We start from the raw sequence: 21,277 nt of genomic DNA on the forward strand, positions 1-21,277 counted from the left end.
TGGTAGGTACAAAGCTAATGCTAGGCTATTTGACTGCAAGTACTAGACACCCTACACTCAACATCTGATATATACATTGTATTTTCACAGCAGATTGTCCTATAATTTTATTGTTTTTGTCTTTGAATTTAGAAATTGAGGTTTGCTATGTAGTATGTAACTATAAAATGTTATAAACATCACAAAAATATGATCAATGAAATAAATGATACCATCAGTAAAACAATTACAAAATGTATTATGCCAGTTGCAGAGAAATTTATTGAGAGATAAAATTTAATCACAAGAAAGAACATTACAGGCACCTGATAATCAAATCTATAGCTGCATAGAAAACAATTTACTGTTGAGTAGTGTTGTAATTGCACCAAACACATTTTATCCCAATTAACACCAGTAAACAAAATCAGCACCAAAAACCACCTTTCTCCAAGATACAGCTGATTAATCCTTACAGTTTTATTGCTTTACTGTGTATATCAAACATAGAAAACATAGAAACTCATCCACAACCAAATAATGCAAATCATTTAAACAGAGAAACCAAGACAGAGTGTCACTTTAAAGCATGATTATTACAAGAAGATTAGCATTACGGAAGCTTTAGTCAATGTTTACACTTAAATTGTCTTCAGAGAAGAACTAGTAGATCCAAACCTTCAGCATCTCTGTAATTTATACACCTGTAAACATAAAATCATTTGAATGCAGAGGTTACTCAGCTACCAAACTGCAATGCAGTAAGCTGTTTGTGTGTGCAGTGCATCTGAATTACTGTCCAAAGCTGTACTAGATTTAGAATCCAGCACCAAAGAAAATTTATGCTTGTTTTAAAACTCTATAGCATGAACTTTAACTAGCGAATTCTAGTGTACTGGTGAATTCTAGTGTAGGTACTGCAAGAGAGTTTTCTGAACAATTAACAGGCATATTAAAATACAAATAAATCATCTTTCCATTCATAATATTAGTATTAATCCTGCAGCAGCCACATTTCTGAAACACAATTATCCAAGCTGTTATAAGCATGAGTTTTCACCTGCGCTTCCAGTGTTCCAGATGAAAGGCCCCACAGAGATTGAGGCTCTATCATGGATGTCTGCAGATCTGCCAGCTCTACGGCGAACACCAGGGAAACAGCGCTGCAGAAAACATTCAATAAATTCTGAGATTGGCTCTTTTGGAAGACTTCCTGACTACAGCTTCAGTAAGTGATATCAGTCATTTTCCTGAGGAGATTGTTTTTATCCACAGGTTGCTGGAATTAAAGTGGTCTGGTGGTTTGTTTTGGGACTGTTTAGAAGGTTCTAAATGAGTTCATTTGGCATGTTCGCATATGCACAGAAAACCATGCCTTCCACTTGAGATGATTCAAGTGTATAAACACCCACAGATAAAGACTTGTCTAGCCCCTTGTCTGCTCAAGAGTCCTAGTGCCCCTAAAAATAAGAGTTAAACTTTTTGTTGTTGTGGTTGTTGTTTTTCTTAGAAACAGGTTTGTCTCTGATAAGCAAATTACATGATACATTTTCATTCTCCTAGTAGTCCTCATCGCTCATTAAGTTGTTACAGGTAGAAGAGACCTATCCCATGTTTTTTAATGTAGCAAGCTAATATTGCAGGTTGTCAGTCAATCAATATCCGCTGTTTGAGTAAGATAAGCAAACTGTTGTGCCATTGGGAGGCCTACGTGTTGATATTAAAGTGAAGGTACTAGACTAGTGCTGTCTGTATGTGTATCAGCTAATTATGTTATAGAATGATATAACTAATGTTAAAGCTCTAATGCTAGAATTGCTCCTGGAAATAGAGCTACTGAGTAACACTGACAGCTTACAAGACTATAGTTCAGATGCTAATCATATAGCTTTGACGACAGTTATGTGGAAGGTGTTTTTTCATGCAGCTGGTTGTTTGTGTGTGTGTATGTGTGTGTGTTGGGGAGGTGCCCTGGGGAGGTTGATAGGGGGCAGTCGTGGGCTTCCAACTAAACACACTGCACTGACACTTACAAGAAAAATTACTGTTACAAACACTGTCACTTTAAACCGCACTGAGACACTTTATCTAGACACTTTATCTACTGCTCTAATTCAATATCATGCTGCTATAGCAAACTTGCACTCTGGACTTCATATTGCTGCTAACTGCCTACTCTCCTACTCTCCCTCTCTTGTGTATTTACCTTATATTTATCTATTTTAATAACAGCTCTTGGGTGTAAACTGGACCATGAGATCTTAATTTCGTTCCACCTCATGTACCATGTGATGCGAATGACAATAAAATCTCCTTGAATCCTTGAATCCCTTGGAGGTTAGGGAGCCAGCCTTGTGACCAGAAGGTCTCCGCTTAGATCCCCTTGGCTGACAGTTGATGGCTGAAGTGCCCTTGAGCAAGGCACCTAACCCCCAATTGCTCCCCGGGTGCCATGGATAGGGCTGCCCACTGCTCCGGCCAAGTGTGCTCACTGCTCCCTAGTGTGTGTGTTCACTAGCATGCATGTATTTGGGTGTTTCACTGCACGGATGGGTTTAGTGCAGAGGTCTAGTTTCACAGTGTGCAAACACAGTGACAAATGTTTGTAACTTCTATTCTAATTGTATTCTATTCCTAGGAACCAGGATTTATTAATCTGTCCCTGTATTCACCATTCGACCGTGTGAATTTCACAGTGTTAGCACACTCACCACAGCACAATTGTTGTCCCGTAGAAGGCAAAGGTGGATAGCGCAGTGAAGGTAAACCCTGGAGTTTTCTCTTCTAAAGGCAAACATCTTGAGGGAGAAACGAGCCGTTGTGGAGACACCGTTCTGAAGAACTTCCACTGAGATGTCATTTGGATTAGGGCACCTGAAAATATAGTTTATTATTAAATCAGTAAATGATATTGATAATGAGGAGGCAACATAAGAGCAATGCATAAATCATGACTTCATTATACTAGTGTGTGGAGATTGCATTTATTGCATTGCTTACCAGCTCCAAGACATTTAGTTTGACATAAATTTTCTATAGAACATAAATATAACATATTTTACACATTTAAATGCATGATTACCCTTATTTTCTACATTTAATGTATTTAGAAAAACTCCAATAAAATGTGACAACTGCAAAGGTTTGGGCATCTATTAAGTCAATCCACTAGGTTCCCAAACCTTTGCATACAACTGTGTAAATAGTCAAAGAAAGTCAAGGCCTTTATTATTACTTATTAATAATGAGGTCCCAGCGGACAGCGTAGTTCCTGTCATTCACAGGAGTGGCCCAACATGAATCTATCACCGTGGAAATCTGACGACTGTCGACTCCCTGAACGTTCACTTCCACATAGATCTTCTGGTCCACCACTATGTCAACAGTGCCATTGTAAGGGTGGGAAAAAGCAGCATCCTCATAGGGAATCATCCTGACCTGATACATCCCCTGACCATCTGGAAGGATTTTGCTCACTATGCTGTGTTTAAAAAAAAAAAAAAAAAGGCTTGTTAATGCATAACAAAGCAATATACAAAAAAACAATATCAGATCTATGCCCCTACATCTCTAGAAATACATCTGAGCTTTTTTTATGAGCCTTAAACTAAAGGCTGAACAAGAGTTCATATTAGTGTGATTTTAAAACAAAGGTATTTAAGAACCCAGGGAGTGGCCTGTCCCACCTCTGCACAGGATTTAATATAGTATCCGTGGTGATTATCTGGCTAAGCTTGTAAACGCAGCTGAAATTCAGTTCCAGATGTTTATCTCTCCTGATGGATCCTCCTGCTGAGTCAGAAAATCCTTGGATAGTGTTGTTGTAGATGAAGTGTGTACCATTGCCCTGTTGATATTATTAATTACAGAAATATTCATGAACAAATTTGTGAGTAGCTGAATGTGATAAAAATAATTACCATTATATATAAATTACAAGTAAAGGACTTAGATTTTGACCCAAGTTACAATTTAAATTGAAATGGACCCAATATGCTTTGCTGTTGTTTAGTACCGTGAGATTTGTGCCACAGATGTGGTCATCGTTATCAAAGTGGAACACCAGTCTGCCGTTTTGGACTGTTCCTCTGCAGCTGGGGTCACTCAGGTGCAGGACGTTAGCAGGGAAACCAGCTTCAAAGAGCTGACAGCGGGACAGAGACATGGTGGCAGAGCTGCTTTGACAAGTTTCAGTGGAGTCTTGGACATGGCAAAAGAAAAAAACAAGGGAAAAATGAGGAAATGTTGGTTTTAAGCATTTTATCAAGACCAAATGTTACTTTTTTTCTTTACCATAATAGTGAGGCCTTGGTCTAGGATTATTCTCATTACAGAGGCAGCCATATATGCCATCCTTCTCCCCACACCACTCATCTGCAGTGCAGTTCAGCTCTGCACAGGGGTCCTCCCTCGCTAATGAGAATAACAGTAACAAAGCATGTTAATACCTTAGAGAAATGAGTTTAGTGTTTTCATTAATTCCAGATACATTTCCGTTTGTAACAGGGTGCCTAACCACAGCAAAACAAACGTACAGCAGCCTAGATCAGAGTGCCAGTCTGAGATCTGGAGCCCCACCATGGAACAAGCATCTTCATAGGCCCCCAGAGCTGAACACAGCATATCATTGGCTGATGAATAGACACACAGGTCATACACACAGGAATTGTAATAAATTTCAGGGTTGACATGGATATGGCAGTGCTGGAAGGGTCCACTGGTGTTGGTAATGATGCTACAGAGTTCAGAGTACTCCTGTCTAAAGGGGCAGTCATTTGCATCAAATGTCCGGTCATTTGCACCACACCTGGAAAAGACGAAGGACATTGATTGACAGTTTGAAGTAGTGAAACTGTGCTGTATGGTCATTTTGCAGGGTTAAATTAACTCTTTGTTCTTTTAGCTTTTTTATCTTCATCAGGCTATGTTTTATCATATACATTAAACCTTGTATCATATACATTAAACTATTTCAACCATCATGATTTTATGCTAGACATCAAAGCTGATGCATTTTTATGATAATTACTCATCAAAATGATTGCCTCTTTTTTTATTTTAGGATGCCATTTCAAAATTATGGTCTAGGAACTGTTGCCACAGAAATGCTGTAGACTTTTTTTAACTATTATACAGATGGCAATATCTACCCTGCAGCACTGTTAATTGATTTCCAGCTGTTGCCAAAAACATTGTCGTTGGGTGTGAGGGCTCCACTGCGCATAGCTTTGTCATCTGCAGGGTCTCCATTATTGTTGCCACACATTCCACAAACAGACCCCTGGAAGCTCGGGCCCAGTTTTACTGAAAGTGTATAACGACCATCAAAGTAGACCATGAGCTCGTTTGAGGCATTCACAACCACAAAGTTTTGTTCCTGATGTACTTCTGCAAGATTGCCGATTTGAAAAGCAGATGAGTCCATGTCAGTCCCATCAACCTGCAGAAAGAAGTGAGAACAAGTTCACGGAGAAAAAGAATGGAAAGCTCATATTCCACATGAATGACAGCAGGTATTAATACCTTCACTCTCCTGTTTTGTCCAATAGTAATCTGTCTCTGCTGTCCCCATCGAGTTAGCCACACATCCACTGCAGACACAAACGACACAGCCAGGTTCCCACGATGCATATTAGTTGCCACAACACGGAATTCCAGGCCATTGTTAGAAACGTTCCCGCAGGTCTGAGAAATCTCATACGAACAAGTTCCCTGCAGAAGATTTTTACACAACATATGAATATTTTTACTTATTTTCATTTGTGATGTGTAATGTCCACTGTAGCAAGAATTCTCAGCATTTAGTATCATATGACACATCAGACTAGGCCCTGTTAGTGAAACAATCAGAGATGTGTATCTCTCTCTTTTGAATGATATGTGTCTTGTTGAACTGTTAATGCAATCATACAAAAACAACGCAGTTAAACAAGTATACAGTATAATTAAATCTACTACTGATATGATATGATGGTCAGACCCAGTTCTGACTCAGATCCATTGCATTTCTCCTTTCTGTAAAAGAGACTCTATATTTTTTCTAGAATGTCTCATTAAAGTCTTGAGACTAAAATACGGCTTTCATTATAACATCATCATAAAAGTAGAACATGGCTAAGCTGCATTAACATAAAAAGCATGATATATCATGGTTGTTTTGACTTTTACACTTATTTATTTATTTATTTTTATTTTTTAGCCCAAATAGTGTCAAGGAATAAGTGAAATTTGGGAGGGGACCATGCCTGAAACCACTACACCTGCCAATCTAACGGGCAATAAATTCCCACCCTTTTCTTCCATTTTCCGTGAAATCTTTTTTGCAACCCCCAACACCACCACATCTACTTCCTGTACTCCAGTCCTACATTAATATTACCAAGTAAATTGCAGGAGTATATTAGTGCCAACCTTAAGATAGTGGACATTAACTTTTTATGACAGATTGAGCTTCATAAATAACTATATAGATGTGACGTTAAAATGTTTCTCTAAATTTTATTATAGAAGTCTGTTAGTAATTTATTATTTTTTTCATGAAAGCAGAGTTTTTAAGCAGAATCACAGAACTGCATTCTTTTAGTAACATAAACTTACAATCTTTGTTTATTTATGAATTTTCATACAATACCGTTGCTGTACTTTGCCATGTTATTTGCTCTATGGTGAGTCTTGCTATAACAAAATTAGTGTCAGGCACATTAATTTGTGAGAGCCTTATTGTTTTTTAGTCTTTTTTCAATATATACTGGCTGTGTTCCAGAAAATTTCAAAATTTAGAACCTCACAAAAAAGTCAAACATTTAGCTGTGTTCATGTTCCTATTTGAAGAAGTCCTTTGTTACCTGGAAGGTGATCACAGCTCCATCAAATGTAATGTAATGGGGATCACCCCAGACCATGCATGAGGACATTTTGTTGTAGCAGCCAAGCAGGCCATTCTTGACTGTACACTCTTGCTTGGTGGGAGAGCAGAAGGCGGAGGAGCAGCGCAGATCATTGGGAGCAAAGCACTTGCAGCGTTGTGAACATCCTGGGATCCAGAACTGCTCACCAATCTGCAAAACAAAGCATATTAAGTCATTATACAAAGTGATTAATAACAATACACAGCTGCAATTATCAGACAATAATGGGGTGTATGCGCTGTTGTAGGTGGGACTTAAAAAAAGGGCTTCATGCAAAAATTATTTAGAACTTACTTGATAATAGAATCCATTGTACAAGCAGCCACATTGTTCCACTGGAAGACAGAGTCCTCCACTCTTCACATAGCCCTCATTACAGAAACAACCCTCTGAGCATGTCCGTTGACATACAGCATCAATGCTGCTAGCACAGGTGTGCCCACAGTCTGTGCCACACAGCTCATAGTGGCTGTTCAAGGGACAGTCGATCCCTGTGAAATTACCAATCATAGTTAGACATACTGTTTCTCCATAGATTCCCATGTGTTTTTTACCCCTATGTCAACCAATCATCTCACTAGAGAGCCATTCTGAGCCGGTGATGTATCCAAAGAATTTGATGATGGCCCCTTTAACATATTTCTTTCTAACTCCAGAGGAGTTGCAGTAAGGGCAAAATATTAGTGTGTAGCATCATAGGTTTCTGTGTGCTATTGCGTTTTTATTACTATATGAAGGTACTTTACTTTAAGATTACTGTTGGATGTGCTGTGAATTTTTTCAGAGTGAGCTCATTCAACACAATAGATTTCACTGATCGATTCAGAGCAGTAAGAGCTTATTATTGTTTTATGTAATTGCGTAACAATGAAATGTCACAAATGTGTGCCTTACCTTCTCATTTATGTTTTCTTATTCAAAAAGATATATTATGAGACAAACTAAATAAAAATCAGTCAATTTTTAGTTTATTTTATGTCACATAGGTAACTAGTTTTGCAGCTTTTTTGAGTTTATTGAAATTTAGGTCAACATTAAGTCAAAAATGAACTGAAACATACAATATAGCTTGAGCTTATTCAAATTAAATAAATATACTGCCTCAATACTAAATGAAGTTGCTTAATTTTGGTAGATCTATCCTGAGTTTCTTTTCCTCAATTTGTTTATTGTTAAGTTCCTCTTGTAGGATTTTTTTATCCTGAAATGAACCAGCTTAGATGTCTATTATACTTAAAGTACTCACTGCAGGTCGTGTTTTGTCTCCAGGGGTAGATCACAACATTGGCAGTCTGGCAGGCACTCACATAAGTCTGGATGGAACGGCACAGCACATCATGTCTGTTTTCAGAGATGCATAAATCAAACACACAGTCATCAAAGTAGGCCTGAGGGTCCACAGTGGCATGACAGAAGCTCAAAGGACCCTGGCTGTCCCTGAGTATTTGACATTGGGCTCGTGGCTCAACTGGGTTTTGACAGGATGAACAGGAGTCTCCACATCCATCGCTGCACAACGTGTCATTCTCTACTTTCCAGTCAGCTCCAAACTCAAAAGCTGAAGAAGCCAGTGCACCTGATCTTTTGCGGAAATCATCACCCCTCTGGCCATTGAAGTTACCACACAGGCCGCATGTGGCTCCACTGTAATTAGCTGGGACAGTGACGCGCACGACCCAAGAGCCATCATAACTTACAATTAGGCCAAAGTCAGTTGTGATAAATGTGTTCTGTCCACTGGAGTAAATGGAAACACGTCCAGAATCAAGCAGGACAGGAAGGTTCCTGGTCTGACTGTCGATCTAAAAGAAAGAAAAGTGAAGCTTTTTTCAATTTGTGTGTGTATATATATATATATATATATATATATATATATATATATATATATATATATATATATATATAATTTCTTTTCCTTGTTATTTATTTTTCTCTGTTTCAACAGTGTATATATGTTATTGTGCAATCATTGCATTTAATTTTACTTTATTGTTTATTGTGTGGTACTCTTTCATCAATTATAAATTTACACTTACTAGCTCAGTAAGCAAATATATTGTAACTAGCAAAATATTTAAAACTTAATTATTTTTTATTATTATTATTATTATTTTGCTTACCTCAGCAGTGCCACGCATGTTGCGTGAGACATGCACCATGTGTCCTGAGACATTGACATAAACTTCAACAGTGATTGAAACTGGGAGCCCCTGCCATGCTTCATTCCTTGCAATAACTTGGAAATATGGCAGTCCTCGAGTGCGATTGCATACTGTTGTCAGTACGTATCTGCAGGTGCCCTGAAAGTCAAAGGTACGTCCGTCAAAAGAGGTGTAGTGGGGATCTCCTGAGGCAGAGCATGTGGCATGAGGTCGAGGATGGCAGCCATATTCTCCCTCAACAATACGACAGGTTTCCTGCTCACTGCAAGATGATGTAGAACAGCGGACAAAACCTGTGGTCCCATTACAGATACATAGGGACTGGCATCCTTCACCATACCAGAAACTTTCTCCACCCTGCCTGTAGCGCCCCTCATGGAGACAACCACACCCAGTAGGGGGTACACAGCTGTCTCCACTTAGCAGCAGTCCATCATTACACTGGCATCCTTCCTGGCAGGGTTGGGTGCACAGAAAGGGGAATGACAGACTGGGACAGGCTGCTGGGCAGGAGGTACCACACAGCTCATAATGACTATTGCTTGGACAGGAGTATTCTTTAAAAGGAAAAGAAAAGGACCAGTTAACTGTTGTAAACTTGCCACAAAAAGCTATGTAAAAACAAATATAAAATATGGTTTCTTTTGGTTTCTTTTCTGCACTTACCACAATTAGTGATATTTCTCCATTCTTGCACAGCAACACGATTTTGCTGGCAAAGAACAGCATAGCCTCTCAATGCTTCACAGAGGGCCTCTCTTGCACCCCCTGCCTGTTGCAAGGAACGAACGCAATCAGCTATCCTTACCCTGGGATCCAGGCTGCTGTGGCATTGAGCGAATGGACCAACTGATGAAGCCATTATGCTGCACTGTTGCACAAACTGGCTACTGTTCTGGTAATATCCTCTTTGCCAGATATCGGTTGATTCCACACAGTAGGCTGAAAGAGACCCATCCCGCCAGCTGTCCCCAAAGATTTGAGAGTTGTTCAGCAAGACACCAACTGGGCTGAGGAACTCATCATCAAGGTATCCATTTAAATTGCCACACAGACCACCAAGTGTGCCATTGTAGGTGCTGGGTGCAGTAATTAGAATTAGGTGTGGCCAGTCAACTCGCACAGTTACCCCAAAGGTTGTTTCCATGATAATTCCCTTTACACTGCTGTGGAAGATATGGATTCGACCAGTGCCAACACTAAAAGGTAAAGCAACTAATTGTCCATCCACCTGAAGAATAAAACGCAACATATTCATATGTATTTAAACACTATATGATTAAGACTCTTATGTAGTATCATTCAAAAGTAGCCAAAATTTTCAAAGCCGATTTTCAATTTGTAAAACATGTGTTTACCCTTGCTATTCCTCCTGATCCCATTTCTATGGAGACCTGAGTTCCCTCTGCCTCAAACCTCAGCAATCTGGAAAAGGTATGAAGACCTGTGGGCTGTTTTTGCACTGTTACTGCAAAGTTAGGTAGTGGGGACAGTCCCATCACCCTAGAGAGGGTAAGCCCACAGGCTCCTGGATAGCTGAAAGTCAGTCCATCAAAGGTGTGATATGAGTCTGGTCCTTCAACCCAACAGGTGGAATAACTTATCGGCTTACAGCCCCTCACTCCGTTATAGATTGTACACGTCTCATGTGAACCACACTGGTGATTTTGACAGGTCATTACCGTGTTGTTACAGGTACACAGTCGCCTACAGTTCTCGTCCAACACCACTGATTGACCGTTGGCATAGTAGAATCCTTCAAATGTGCAGCCACAGCTAGCTAAAGAAACACATGCTCCAGCACTTAGGACATATCCAGTATCACAGACACAGCTCTCTTGGCTTGGCAAGGGGCAGTTTACAGGAGCAGAAGGGTTGCTGCATGTTGCAGGGCAGCCTGTTCCCTGGGAAACAAAGTGACTGTGCTCAGGGCACGGGATTTCTGAAAGTATATGGAAGGAAAAAGAATGGTTTGTTGTGCTATAATCTTAACCTATAAGTAAGGCTTTTCCTGTCTTTATCCTTCATACAGTAAATAAGAAACAGTTATGCGACCTACCACAGAACCCTTGACTTCGCCACTGGCCTAGCTGAATGCCCTGCTGCTGGCACTGAGCACCATACACACCAAGTGCCTGGCACAAGATTGGCCGATAACCTCCTCCCACACAAAGATCGTAGATACAGTTTTCTACAAAGGTCTGGGGAGACAGGCTTGAGTGGCAAGAGGTAAAAGGGCCAGTAGAAAGTGCCAGGATTCCACAATAGTTTGAGCTACCGTAGAGAAGTACCTGATTAGTGGTACAAGCAGCACACGTGAGACCTGAGCACTGTGTATTTTGACAACCAGGGTCTGTGTCCCCCTCTGCCTTCCAAGAGTTTGCAAATTCTAAATCTGAGGTCAAGACCCGTCCTGAAGGTGTACGATAGTCATCTTCTGGGCGGTAGTTGAAATTGCCACACAGTCCACATGTGGTATTCTGATAGTCAAAAGGCACATTGATGGTCACATAGGAATATGCATCATATGTAACAACTAAGCCAAAATCTGTACTGACGGCCACAGAAAAGCCTGACTGGTAGACTTGAATGGAGCCATTGCGGAGGCTGAACGGTATTGTTGTGAAGGTCCCGTTTACCTGGAGAGGCAAAAGGAAAAAATGTCAATAAAAAGTATACTTTCCCCCCTTTCATTGAAGTGATGAAATGATGACAAGATGCGGACCTTGGCCTGATATCGATAGTCTTTCACCAATTCCAATACTTGATTATAGACAAATATCCTGACCATGCGTGTCCATGCCACACGTGTGCTACCTCGATGTTCATTCTTTCCTTCAATACGATAGTAAGGCAACCTATCATCACAGGCCTGCACAGAAATAAAATATCTTAGTTTTAAATGTAGACATCACAGTCATTAAACCCACAAAAATAAAGAAAAGACTGTTTAAAACTGAACCTCAGACAAGACGTAGGTGCACGTCCCTTGAAAATGAAAGATCTGGTTATCGAATGTGTAGTAGTGGGGGTCACCAGAAATGGTGCAGGTTCGGCGTTGAATATTTTGGCAGCTATACTGGAAAGCAGCAGGGCGGCAGGCTTGAGAGAAGGTGCAGGGCTGTGAGCTGCACTGGATACCCAATTGAGTGCAGGTGCACCTTTGCTGGCAAGTGGCATCTGTCCAGAATGAAGAGCCTTGTGATATGCGGATATCTGCCAGAAAAAAAGAATTCACTCAGGTTCCATGTGCTAGCTGATGCATGAATTTGATCCTGATTTTCAAAAGTTTATCATAATTATTTACTCTTTTTGTTTGTTTGTTTGTTTTTTGAGGAGAGGAGTCTTTTGAAAAGAACATACCAAATTACAATTATCAATAAGCACCACAATTAAAGCTAAGGACAGTTCCATTGTGGGCCTATTGAGGTGCTTTACTTTCAATGCTTGTATACTTTTATGTCCTTATACACACATGAATACCTGTTTAAATAATTTAATCTTTGTGACATTACTGTTAAATTGACATCCTCGTGTGCCACGATCCACACGGAAGGCCCATCTGCCTGTGACATTGACGTTGGAGCTGTATGTAAAGACACTGTAGTTGTACTGAAAGGACCCAGGAATTGAGAAGTAGTAGCTGGAGTCATCTGTGTCATAACCAGCCTATTAATTTCAAAGGAGAAAAGTTTTTACCGAACAGTTCCGAAGATTATACTAAAATATTGGGCTATTGTTACCAAATTATGTTCACCTGTACAGCACGGCTTGTAGGAGCAATTTGGCCATAGTTCATCAGTACGAATGAGAATTGTCCATCTGAAATCAAAACTGCTTGGAAAGTCGTTTCCTGAAAAATGTCAGTTTTCAAAAGCATATGACACAGCACTAAAAAGAATCTTAGTTTGTCAAAAACAAAAAAAAATTTCAACACATAGTTTATAGTACCACAGCTGTCATAATCAGTTTTGGTCAATTGTTAGGAAATCAGCCTACAATTGTAATTTCATGAGTTATAATTTTGAGAACAGTCTCTTACCGTGCCTGAGACAGGATAGTAAGCTATTCTATCCCAAGTTGCAACAAGGACTGAAGTTGCAGTGAATTGCAGCTGAGGGAAATACTGGTTAATGTTCTGGGTAGCCTGTGTGAGAACACTGCCAGAAGAGTATTGCTTATAAGAGATGACACCATTATTACGATTATCAAGGTCTGTCCAGAATGGAGCAATGAGGTCTCGTCCACCACTAGTAGGAAACTGGTAGGGGCTGAAACTGGACCATGACTGATCAAAAGTTAAGTGTCCATTATTGTTGACCTTCAGGAGAAACAGATTTTAAGAATCACTCATTTGTGAGGTTATATAGTTCAAATCCTTTTTCTGATATCAAAATAAAAGTGGGGTATATCAGTAGAAGTGAAAATGAAAAATGACAATAATTATAAAAAAAATGTTTTTTGCTCTCAGAAAGCATCTTAAATATTACCACCCCCCCACCCCCATCTTCTACTGTAACTGGGTCTATATCAATATAGTATATATGAATATTAGATAACACACAAGATTAATTAAGTTATATTGCCTAAAATTGAAACACAGTGTCAGAGCAGTGTCTGCAAGATATAGCCTGATTATTAAATAAAAAATTATCTAAGCTTTAAAAATACATTTAAATTCTCACCATGCATTAAAAACTCTAAAAACTAGGTCTCTAGCAAGTTTAGCATAAAAAATTGTTAAACCTCAAATACAGAGGGATATAAAGTTGGTTTGAATATCAAATGATTAACTTGCATATGTTATAACAACAAAAACAACAACAATAATAATAATAATAATAATGATAACGGTAATAATAATAATGTGATAAAGTCAAAGTACACTACTGTGGTGAAAATTGTCTACTGTCTAAGAGACCCTACTACTAGTGAAATATGTTTTTTCTTATGTCCCAGTAAAAGTCAGCTATCATATTGAAGAGCCTCTCAGCCAACACACCAAAAACAACACAAAACAAGCTAATAAAAATGTAAAGCAGTAATAACTGCATTGTAATTGATGAACAGATGCACACTATCACTATCATGGGACTACTAACTCCTAGCCAGCTGCTCTAGATACAAAAAGAGATTTTTGACTTACATATATTGTGTTATATGTCATTCCAAAGAATACAAACGGACGCAGAAGAGAGATGGCAGATGAACTTCCATCATCTGACAGTGCGTTCACTGTGTCTCCAGCTCCAGCTCCATATGGGTAGAAAAGACCTGACACATACATTTAATGTAAGTACAATTAATTAGCATGCCAGAATAAACCTATTAATGTCTTCAACTGATATTTAAATGATGTTTATATTACTTCATTCAAACTTTTTTCTTTCAAATATTACTGAACTATTAATAATTGAACTAAATGTTTTATAATATAATAATAGTGGTGGACTTTAATTTTATTTACCTTATTTTAAAGGGTAACTTTTTTATATAGTTAGTGTGGAATGTGTGTGTTGTAACACGGTAACCTGATTAAAGAATTCTGTCAGAAATATAATTCTTTTAAAAGATAAATGGACATTTAATGCTAAGTAAACACCTTCACATTTTTTAATGTAACAACAGATCTTTGGTTACCATGTTCCAGCACAAGCATACTACTAAGTTTGTACATGACTGTGACATCCTGCTTTGCCCTACCATTGTCTTTCTTTGGTTCTGTCAGCATCTGCCTGTGTTTATCTTCCCTTGTGTGCTTTACCATGTACTTTTGTTTTTTGTTTTGGTCTTTGTCCCTGCCCGTTCCTGCATCCTTGTCATCTGTCTCACCTGTGTGCAGTTTGTAGCCCTGCTCTCTCATTAGCTCCAGATTTTTCTTGTTGCTTCCTAGTGAATTTATACCCCTGTGTTTGCACAGTCCCTTTGTCATGCGACCCTGACGGAGAAGCGGCTTGGAAGATGGATAGTATGAATCACATACTGTTCTCATAAAGTTACTTAATATGGAACATTGCATTCATTTTCAGTGAAATTGGCACTGATACCTATTTTGATTTGAAAGAAACATTATTGATATTGTAAGATTAACTGTAAGATAACTTATTATCAATATTTTGAGTTTTGACAAATGCTAGTCTGATCATGTTTCTTCATCACTTTTTTGTAAGATTCCTTGATTTATTCTACTTGAAAGTCATTTGTTATATCTAAAGAGTTTGATAGGTTTACTGTAAGCACCTCCTCAGAACAAATGGCTGCCATATGTCACACATCACTCCGGCTCTGAGACACTCACAAACTCCATCTCCCAAAACCTTCTGGGGGATCACAAGGCCGATGAATGTTCTCAGCACTCCAATCATCAATCTTAGTCCTGAATACTAATCTTGTACACCTATTCTTTCCAGCCATGTGTCTAGTTAGATGTAGTATAAAGCCCGGCTTTTAGACTAGTTACTTTGCGAGGTATTGCTTCTTTGAGTGAGAGCTACTGAGTGTTTTTTCTGATTGCCTTCTTGTTATTGTTTCGTCTGTCTAGAATTTTTTTACTTTGTCTGCTAGCCTCTGCCCCTTTGGATTTGGTTGCCTGTTATGAGTTTTATTTGTACCACAAGCGTCAAATTCATCTGGTTACATCACACCATGTTTGATCTCTCCTACAGTTGGGACCAAAAATTACACTGATATAGACATCACAGCCTTGTGTGAAATGTCCAGACACACGGCTCTGGCAATGTCTCAACAAATGCACTGTGCTAAAATGAGCACCATAATGCTGAAAACAAATGAAGTGAATGAAATGATTTTCCCTGACTTTCTTTGTCACAGGAAGTGTTCCACGTCTGTTCCTAATAGACTTTGCTTTTGAGGTCTTGCCATTTATCCCAGGTGATAAGTTCAGGTCCAGTAAGTGGAAGAAAATCCTCCCCACTAGGAACTCTAATTAGCTCAAACCAGCAGCAAAGGTGTCCTGGCAGTTGGAAAAGTCCTTCTTTATTCCAAGTGTCTTTAATAACTATGTAGTTACATAACTTACAGTACTTGCAACAGCAGTGAAACCACCAGAGATGTATTCACTGTTACAGATGTTTTACATAAATTCAACTTCTGCAATTACACAAATGTAACAAATCTCTCTTATGTAGCTACACATCTAGTATAAGGTAAACCACTATAATCAGAATTTTCTAATTATATCTGGAGGTTTGTATTCACATAAATTGAGAGAATGTGCCCAAGAAATGCAAATTTAGGTTTGTGTTACATTACAATGTTACAATACAAATATCCCACAGCAACTGTAAATATGTTACTCTTCAAAATAAGTGGACAGTTCCTGTATAGTTATGTAGTTACATTCAAATTACAAATATTTTCCAGCACTCTCTTCTGGCAACAGGACCCTCCTCCAGAAGAAAAAAGTCTAAAGGATTCTTTTGACATTTTCAGAAAAGGCCTATTTTGACACAAAATAAAGAGTTTGTGATATGTAACAAAATTTCAAGACTTTCAGTCTGCCTTTTCAGAATAACTAATGACCTCTTATGGTAATTCTGATTTGGGTGACTGTTAAATTCTGAAATTTGAATATGTTCTGCTAGGCTTATGTTCTGCATTTGATACTGTTTATCATCCTTTATTTATTTATTTATTTTTAACAACACTGCCTTGGAGTTTGACACTTAATTTTGCTTATATAGGACTTACTATAAAATATACTTACATATTTTATATGGTAAAATTTTAATGGAACAAAATGGGAAAATATATTAATATACACATATGAGTAGTAATTAGATATTTCCTTTTTAAGTAGATGAGTATATATATATATATATATATATATATATATATATATATACTCATCTACTTAAAAAGGAAATATCTAATTACTACTCATCAGGGTTGAGTGGTCACTGAATACATGTAATGGCATTATGTAATCAGGATGTTAAAAAAATGGAACTGAATTCCAGTACAGTTGCAGTAAAAAAATAGTAACCAGATTAAGAGACCCTTATTAGTCCCACAACGGGGAAATTTCACCTCTGCATTTAACCCATTCGGGAAGTGAAACACCACATACGCTCTAGTGAGCACACACACACACACACACACACACACACATTAGGGGCAGTGAGCACACTTGCCCAGAGCGGAAGGCAGCCTAATCCGCAGCGCCCGGGGAGCAGTTGGGGGTTAAGTGTCTTACTCAAGGACATCTCAGTCATGTGCTGTCGGCTTTGGGGATCAAACCGGCGACCTACCGGTCACAAGGCTGGTTCCCTAGCCTCCAGCCCATGACTGCCCCAGATACATGTACATTATAGAAAAAGGGTGTTTTCCAGCCAGGTTGCATTCAAACCACATACACACAATTTTTTCTTCCGTCAAAGTTGGCCTTTTCAATTATGTTTATTTGTCTTTCATTTTGGAATAAAGGGAGGAGGGTCTTGCTGCAATTTTTGTGTGAAGTTAATGCCTTTGAAACGTGTTGTATGTCATCTTATCTCAATTTGTGTGACTTGCCAAAACTGTCCAGAAATGACAAGCAGTGACTTCAGTCCAAACAGAAGTTCAAAGAACAACTTCACTGCTCACAAGTATACTTGTCTAAAATTAAACAAACTACACTGTCAGCTGCTTATGTCTACCGTCTCTGTAGTTGAACATCGTAATTATTTGAATACCTGACTTGCAAAGAGAGATCCAGCACCCATAAAGTGCAAACAATTACATCACCTATGATCTCTCATTTAGTGGCATAAAACAGCAGTTTTCCTGTTCACTTCGTGTTACATCATTGTTGAAATAGACATGTCTTTATTTAGTTGTATGTCTTGATAATTAAAGAAAATTAATCCAAAAGTAATGAAAAGTAATCTTTGTTTCTTTAAATTAGTAATCCTCTGGCTGAGATTACAGTGAGATAATCAGCAATTTGTAGTTAAATGCATTTTTAAAGAAAACTTCCTGATCTGCTACTGATTAAATCTTAGGATTCATTCCACAAATGCCGGGGGTTTTACTTAGCAACACAATCAAAGGAAGAGTCAGGTTTAGCCTTAAGCTTGAAGTGACCCAAAAATATTTTGATGCATGTCTGGAATTTTTTGAAAAAACATAAGGAATGTAATTTAATGATTCAAGAACTAGAAGGGATGACTGGATACCAGAAATTTACATCTTTTCCTTCTTCTTCTTCTTTTTTAGTAGTACCCATTGTAAATACTAACATTTTAGCAGTCAGTATAAGATATATTATACACACTTAAAAATGATGGTTCTTCAAGGGTTCTTCAGTAAAGAAAATGGTTGTATTTGGAACCATGAGCATTCAAAGAAACTTTTTAAAGCCTTCTTTGAATTATGAAAATGTTCTTCAGGTTGGAAGTGGAGAATGTGCTGTAGAAGGCTATATAGAAGCTTTTATGTCATGAACATATAATAAATAATATATCAAAAACATATGAGGGTTACGATAAGGTTTTGGATTAAGGTTAAGCATAGGGTTAGGATTAGGACCAGGGTTAAGGTTAGGTTTGGGGTATGGTTGAGTGAGGTTAGATTTTGCGTAATGTAACTTATTAAAAGTACATCTACGGCATTTAAGTATGTATGTATCAACAGTAGTTCTGCAAGATATTCACTTCAATGCATTCAGATGCTTCACTACTGCTACTCTACTCATATGGTGTTGATGTGTTACTGATAATCTGTTAAGAGTTTATTAACATCTACAAAGGTACCTTTCTAAATAGAGTGTTGCCAGTGTAATGTAAAACACTAATTATATTCAGACATAGATATAGCAAATTAATTTAAATTTTCGGAACACCTTTTGTAAACAAATGAAAAACAAGTCAAGGCCACTAGGTCCATTGCCAATTTTCAACTGACAGAAAAAAGCTAAATGAGTTGCACAGAAGTGCTTAGAGTCAGCAGTATTTAAGCATCTGATCACATCTCTAGAATACCACCTGAGCTCTGGAATTCCTCAAATCTTACTGCACCAAAAATATCCAAAAAAGGCATCAGAAAAGGAGAAGAAAAACCAATTTGCAGAGAAAAAATTGTCCACTTTAACCAAGCACAATTATATACCAATTTATGTAATTAAAATTCTAGTATGAATCTAAATATGACATGTTGGCTAAATGTAATCTCTACTTAAATGGTATATCTTCACTACAATAATGACAGAACTGTTTGAACCAGAGTCATATTTTAGGTCTGTTTTAAGAATTTAATTTTCAACTAGTCACAATACATGGAGACAAAAAAAATTACGTCTTGGCATTCAAACATAATGAGAATCACTATAAATCAGCAAAATATAAATGTGTTCAGAGAAAGAACAGAGTTGATTTAAACTGCCAATAAATGTAAGTACATTTTTAAAGATTTATTTAAATCTACAACTATTAGTGGTTTCCTCAACATGGACTAAGCTTATTCCTAAAGTAAATATAGTGTATATGGAGAATTACCTTTGGAGAGTCTAGATTTAGCATATAATGTTAAGAAAATAAATAAATAAATAATTTACAAACAGGTCAGTCTATTGAAGCTTGTGTGAAAGCACAGTTACCTGTTTGTCCATTGATTAGTCCACCTGTGAGAGAAATAATATTTCAGTTGATTTAATAAAAATAGACCAAATGGTTACCTTCACTTTAAGTGAATCGTAATTATTTAAAAATCAGTTATAAGTCCTTCGGAAAATTCAAAAGGAATAATTACTATAAGTATTGTAAGTATAAGTATTGCAGTTACACTACAAAATTCCTGTTTTGCAAGAACTTACCATTCATCAGCAGCAGTAGAGACACACAAAGTGGAGTTAGAAACCCCATTGTGATTAACTGCTCCTAATCTGCCTGAAAGATTACAAACCAAACTTCTTTGAGAACTTTTAAAATGTTTAACTCTTTAAGTCTTTTATTTATGACACAGTACCAAACAGTTATTTTACTTTTTGCAATTATGCTTTTAGGTACATCTTGTCTAGTAGTGCACAGTATTTTAAAATGTTATTTAGAATTGCCTTTTTGGCCATTTCTTGCCATAAGCAGCATAGTAGCAAAATCATCACAATGAGTAAGAGTAAATGGTTTTACTTCTTACCTGAGAGGCCACTGCAGAGCAAACTCAGGATCTCTCTCTCTGTATCTCTCTTGGAATCTGTGATTAGTGATACCTCACCTACTGGACCTGCAGTAGATCTGCTGGATTCTTTTTTGTCTGCATCATATTTATACCTTTAGTAAGGAATGTGGGTGGATGGTGTCTGAATGTAAGTAATCCTGAAACATTACCAAAACCAGTTCTGTAGAGAAAATCTCAGAACACCTATCACTCTGTTTCCTTATACTGTTGCCAAAGTTGTTTTTTGCTTTTTCTGTGTTAGTCACTTGAATTTGTTTTCATGTTTCTACCTTGATTCTACCTTCAAACAGGTAGAAATGTTCTTTCTGAAGAGTAGGTGCTTTAGCCATGCTGTCATTCCACACATACTATTCTTGTTCAATGTTTATATGATGGTTTAGCGCAAGCCCTGACTTTAGCCAGTGTAAGGACTGTAGATAATTAAATGTTACCTTGGGGTTCTTCTGAATCTTATTTTGGTGGATAAGTATTACAGAGAATAATAATAATAATAATTATTATTATTATTAACAATAGTGTTGAATAAACTGTATTGACACACTCCTTGACTAATAGTGGATCAGTAAAGTCTCAAAGCCAGAAGTTGTTTTAGAAGAGCACTGGCAGTGCTTTCCTTTGACTGATACATGACTTGGATTTGATGGTGAAAACGTAGATTCATATTTTTCGGTTCACAAACAGTCAATCAGTGCTGTATGTGTTTATTATTGTATTGTATATTAAACACACAATCGGTTTAAAATCCTGAGATTAATTTGAATCATAATCAGGATTGTTTAAGAATTATTTATACTTTCAGTGTTTAGGCTTTGAAGCTTTCTGTAGTTCCTACACTTCTAAATGGATTGAAAAGAAACAAATAAATGCTAAATCTAATAAATTTCATCATTTAATTATTTTTAATAAACATGGGTTTTAATAATTACTAAGAAAGCAAGTCTTGTTTAGTTTCTTGTTGGTCAATGAGTTAAAAAAAATATGGTGTATGGACTGTACTGAAGACTTGTCCTATGAGTCAGGAATATCACTGATATGAAACACGCTGAAAAATCTTTA

The 21,277-nt window shown here is 37.6% G+C and overlaps 1 protein-coding gene across 1 annotated transcript; it reads right to left on the reverse strand.

The window, feature by feature from the left end:
- Window positions 1-236: 236 nt before the first annotated feature.
- LOC108413560 (alpha-tectorin-like) lies at window positions 237-20,271 on the reverse strand. The gene is made up of 26 exons (XM_037541640.1): window positions 20,180-20,271; window positions 19,860-19,932; window positions 19,644-19,667; window positions 14,196-14,323; window positions 13,092-13,370; window positions 12,807-12,902; window positions 12,565-12,718; window positions 12,012-12,265; window positions 11,775-11,921; window positions 11,109-11,688; window positions 10,408-10,991; window positions 9,716-10,280; window positions 9,008-9,606; window positions 8,134-8,689; window positions 7,182-7,378; window positions 6,825-7,037; window positions 5,503-5,691; window positions 5,130-5,419; window positions 4,515-4,786; window positions 4,273-4,392; window positions 3,995-4,179; window positions 3,666-3,826; window positions 3,215-3,460; window positions 2,691-2,853; window positions 1,040-1,142; window positions 237-683 (listed from the first exon to the last, which is right to left on the reverse strand). Exons 2-26 carry the CDS (start codon window positions 19,906-19,908, stop codon window positions 676-678), a joined length of 6,162 nt encoding a protein of 2,053 aa, XP_037397537.1. The 5' UTR covers window positions 19,909-19,932; window positions 20,180-20,271; the 3' UTR covers window positions 237-675.
- Window positions 20,272-21,277: the final 1,006 nt, after the last annotated feature.

This window comes from Pygocentrus nattereri, chromosome 1, assembly GCF_015220715.1.
Source record: "Pygocentrus nattereri isolate fPygNat1 chromosome 1, fPygNat1.pri, whole genome shotgun sequence".
In the NCBI taxonomy this organism is placed as follows: domain Eukaryota; kingdom Metazoa; phylum Chordata; class Actinopteri; order Characiformes; family Serrasalmidae; genus Pygocentrus; species Pygocentrus nattereri.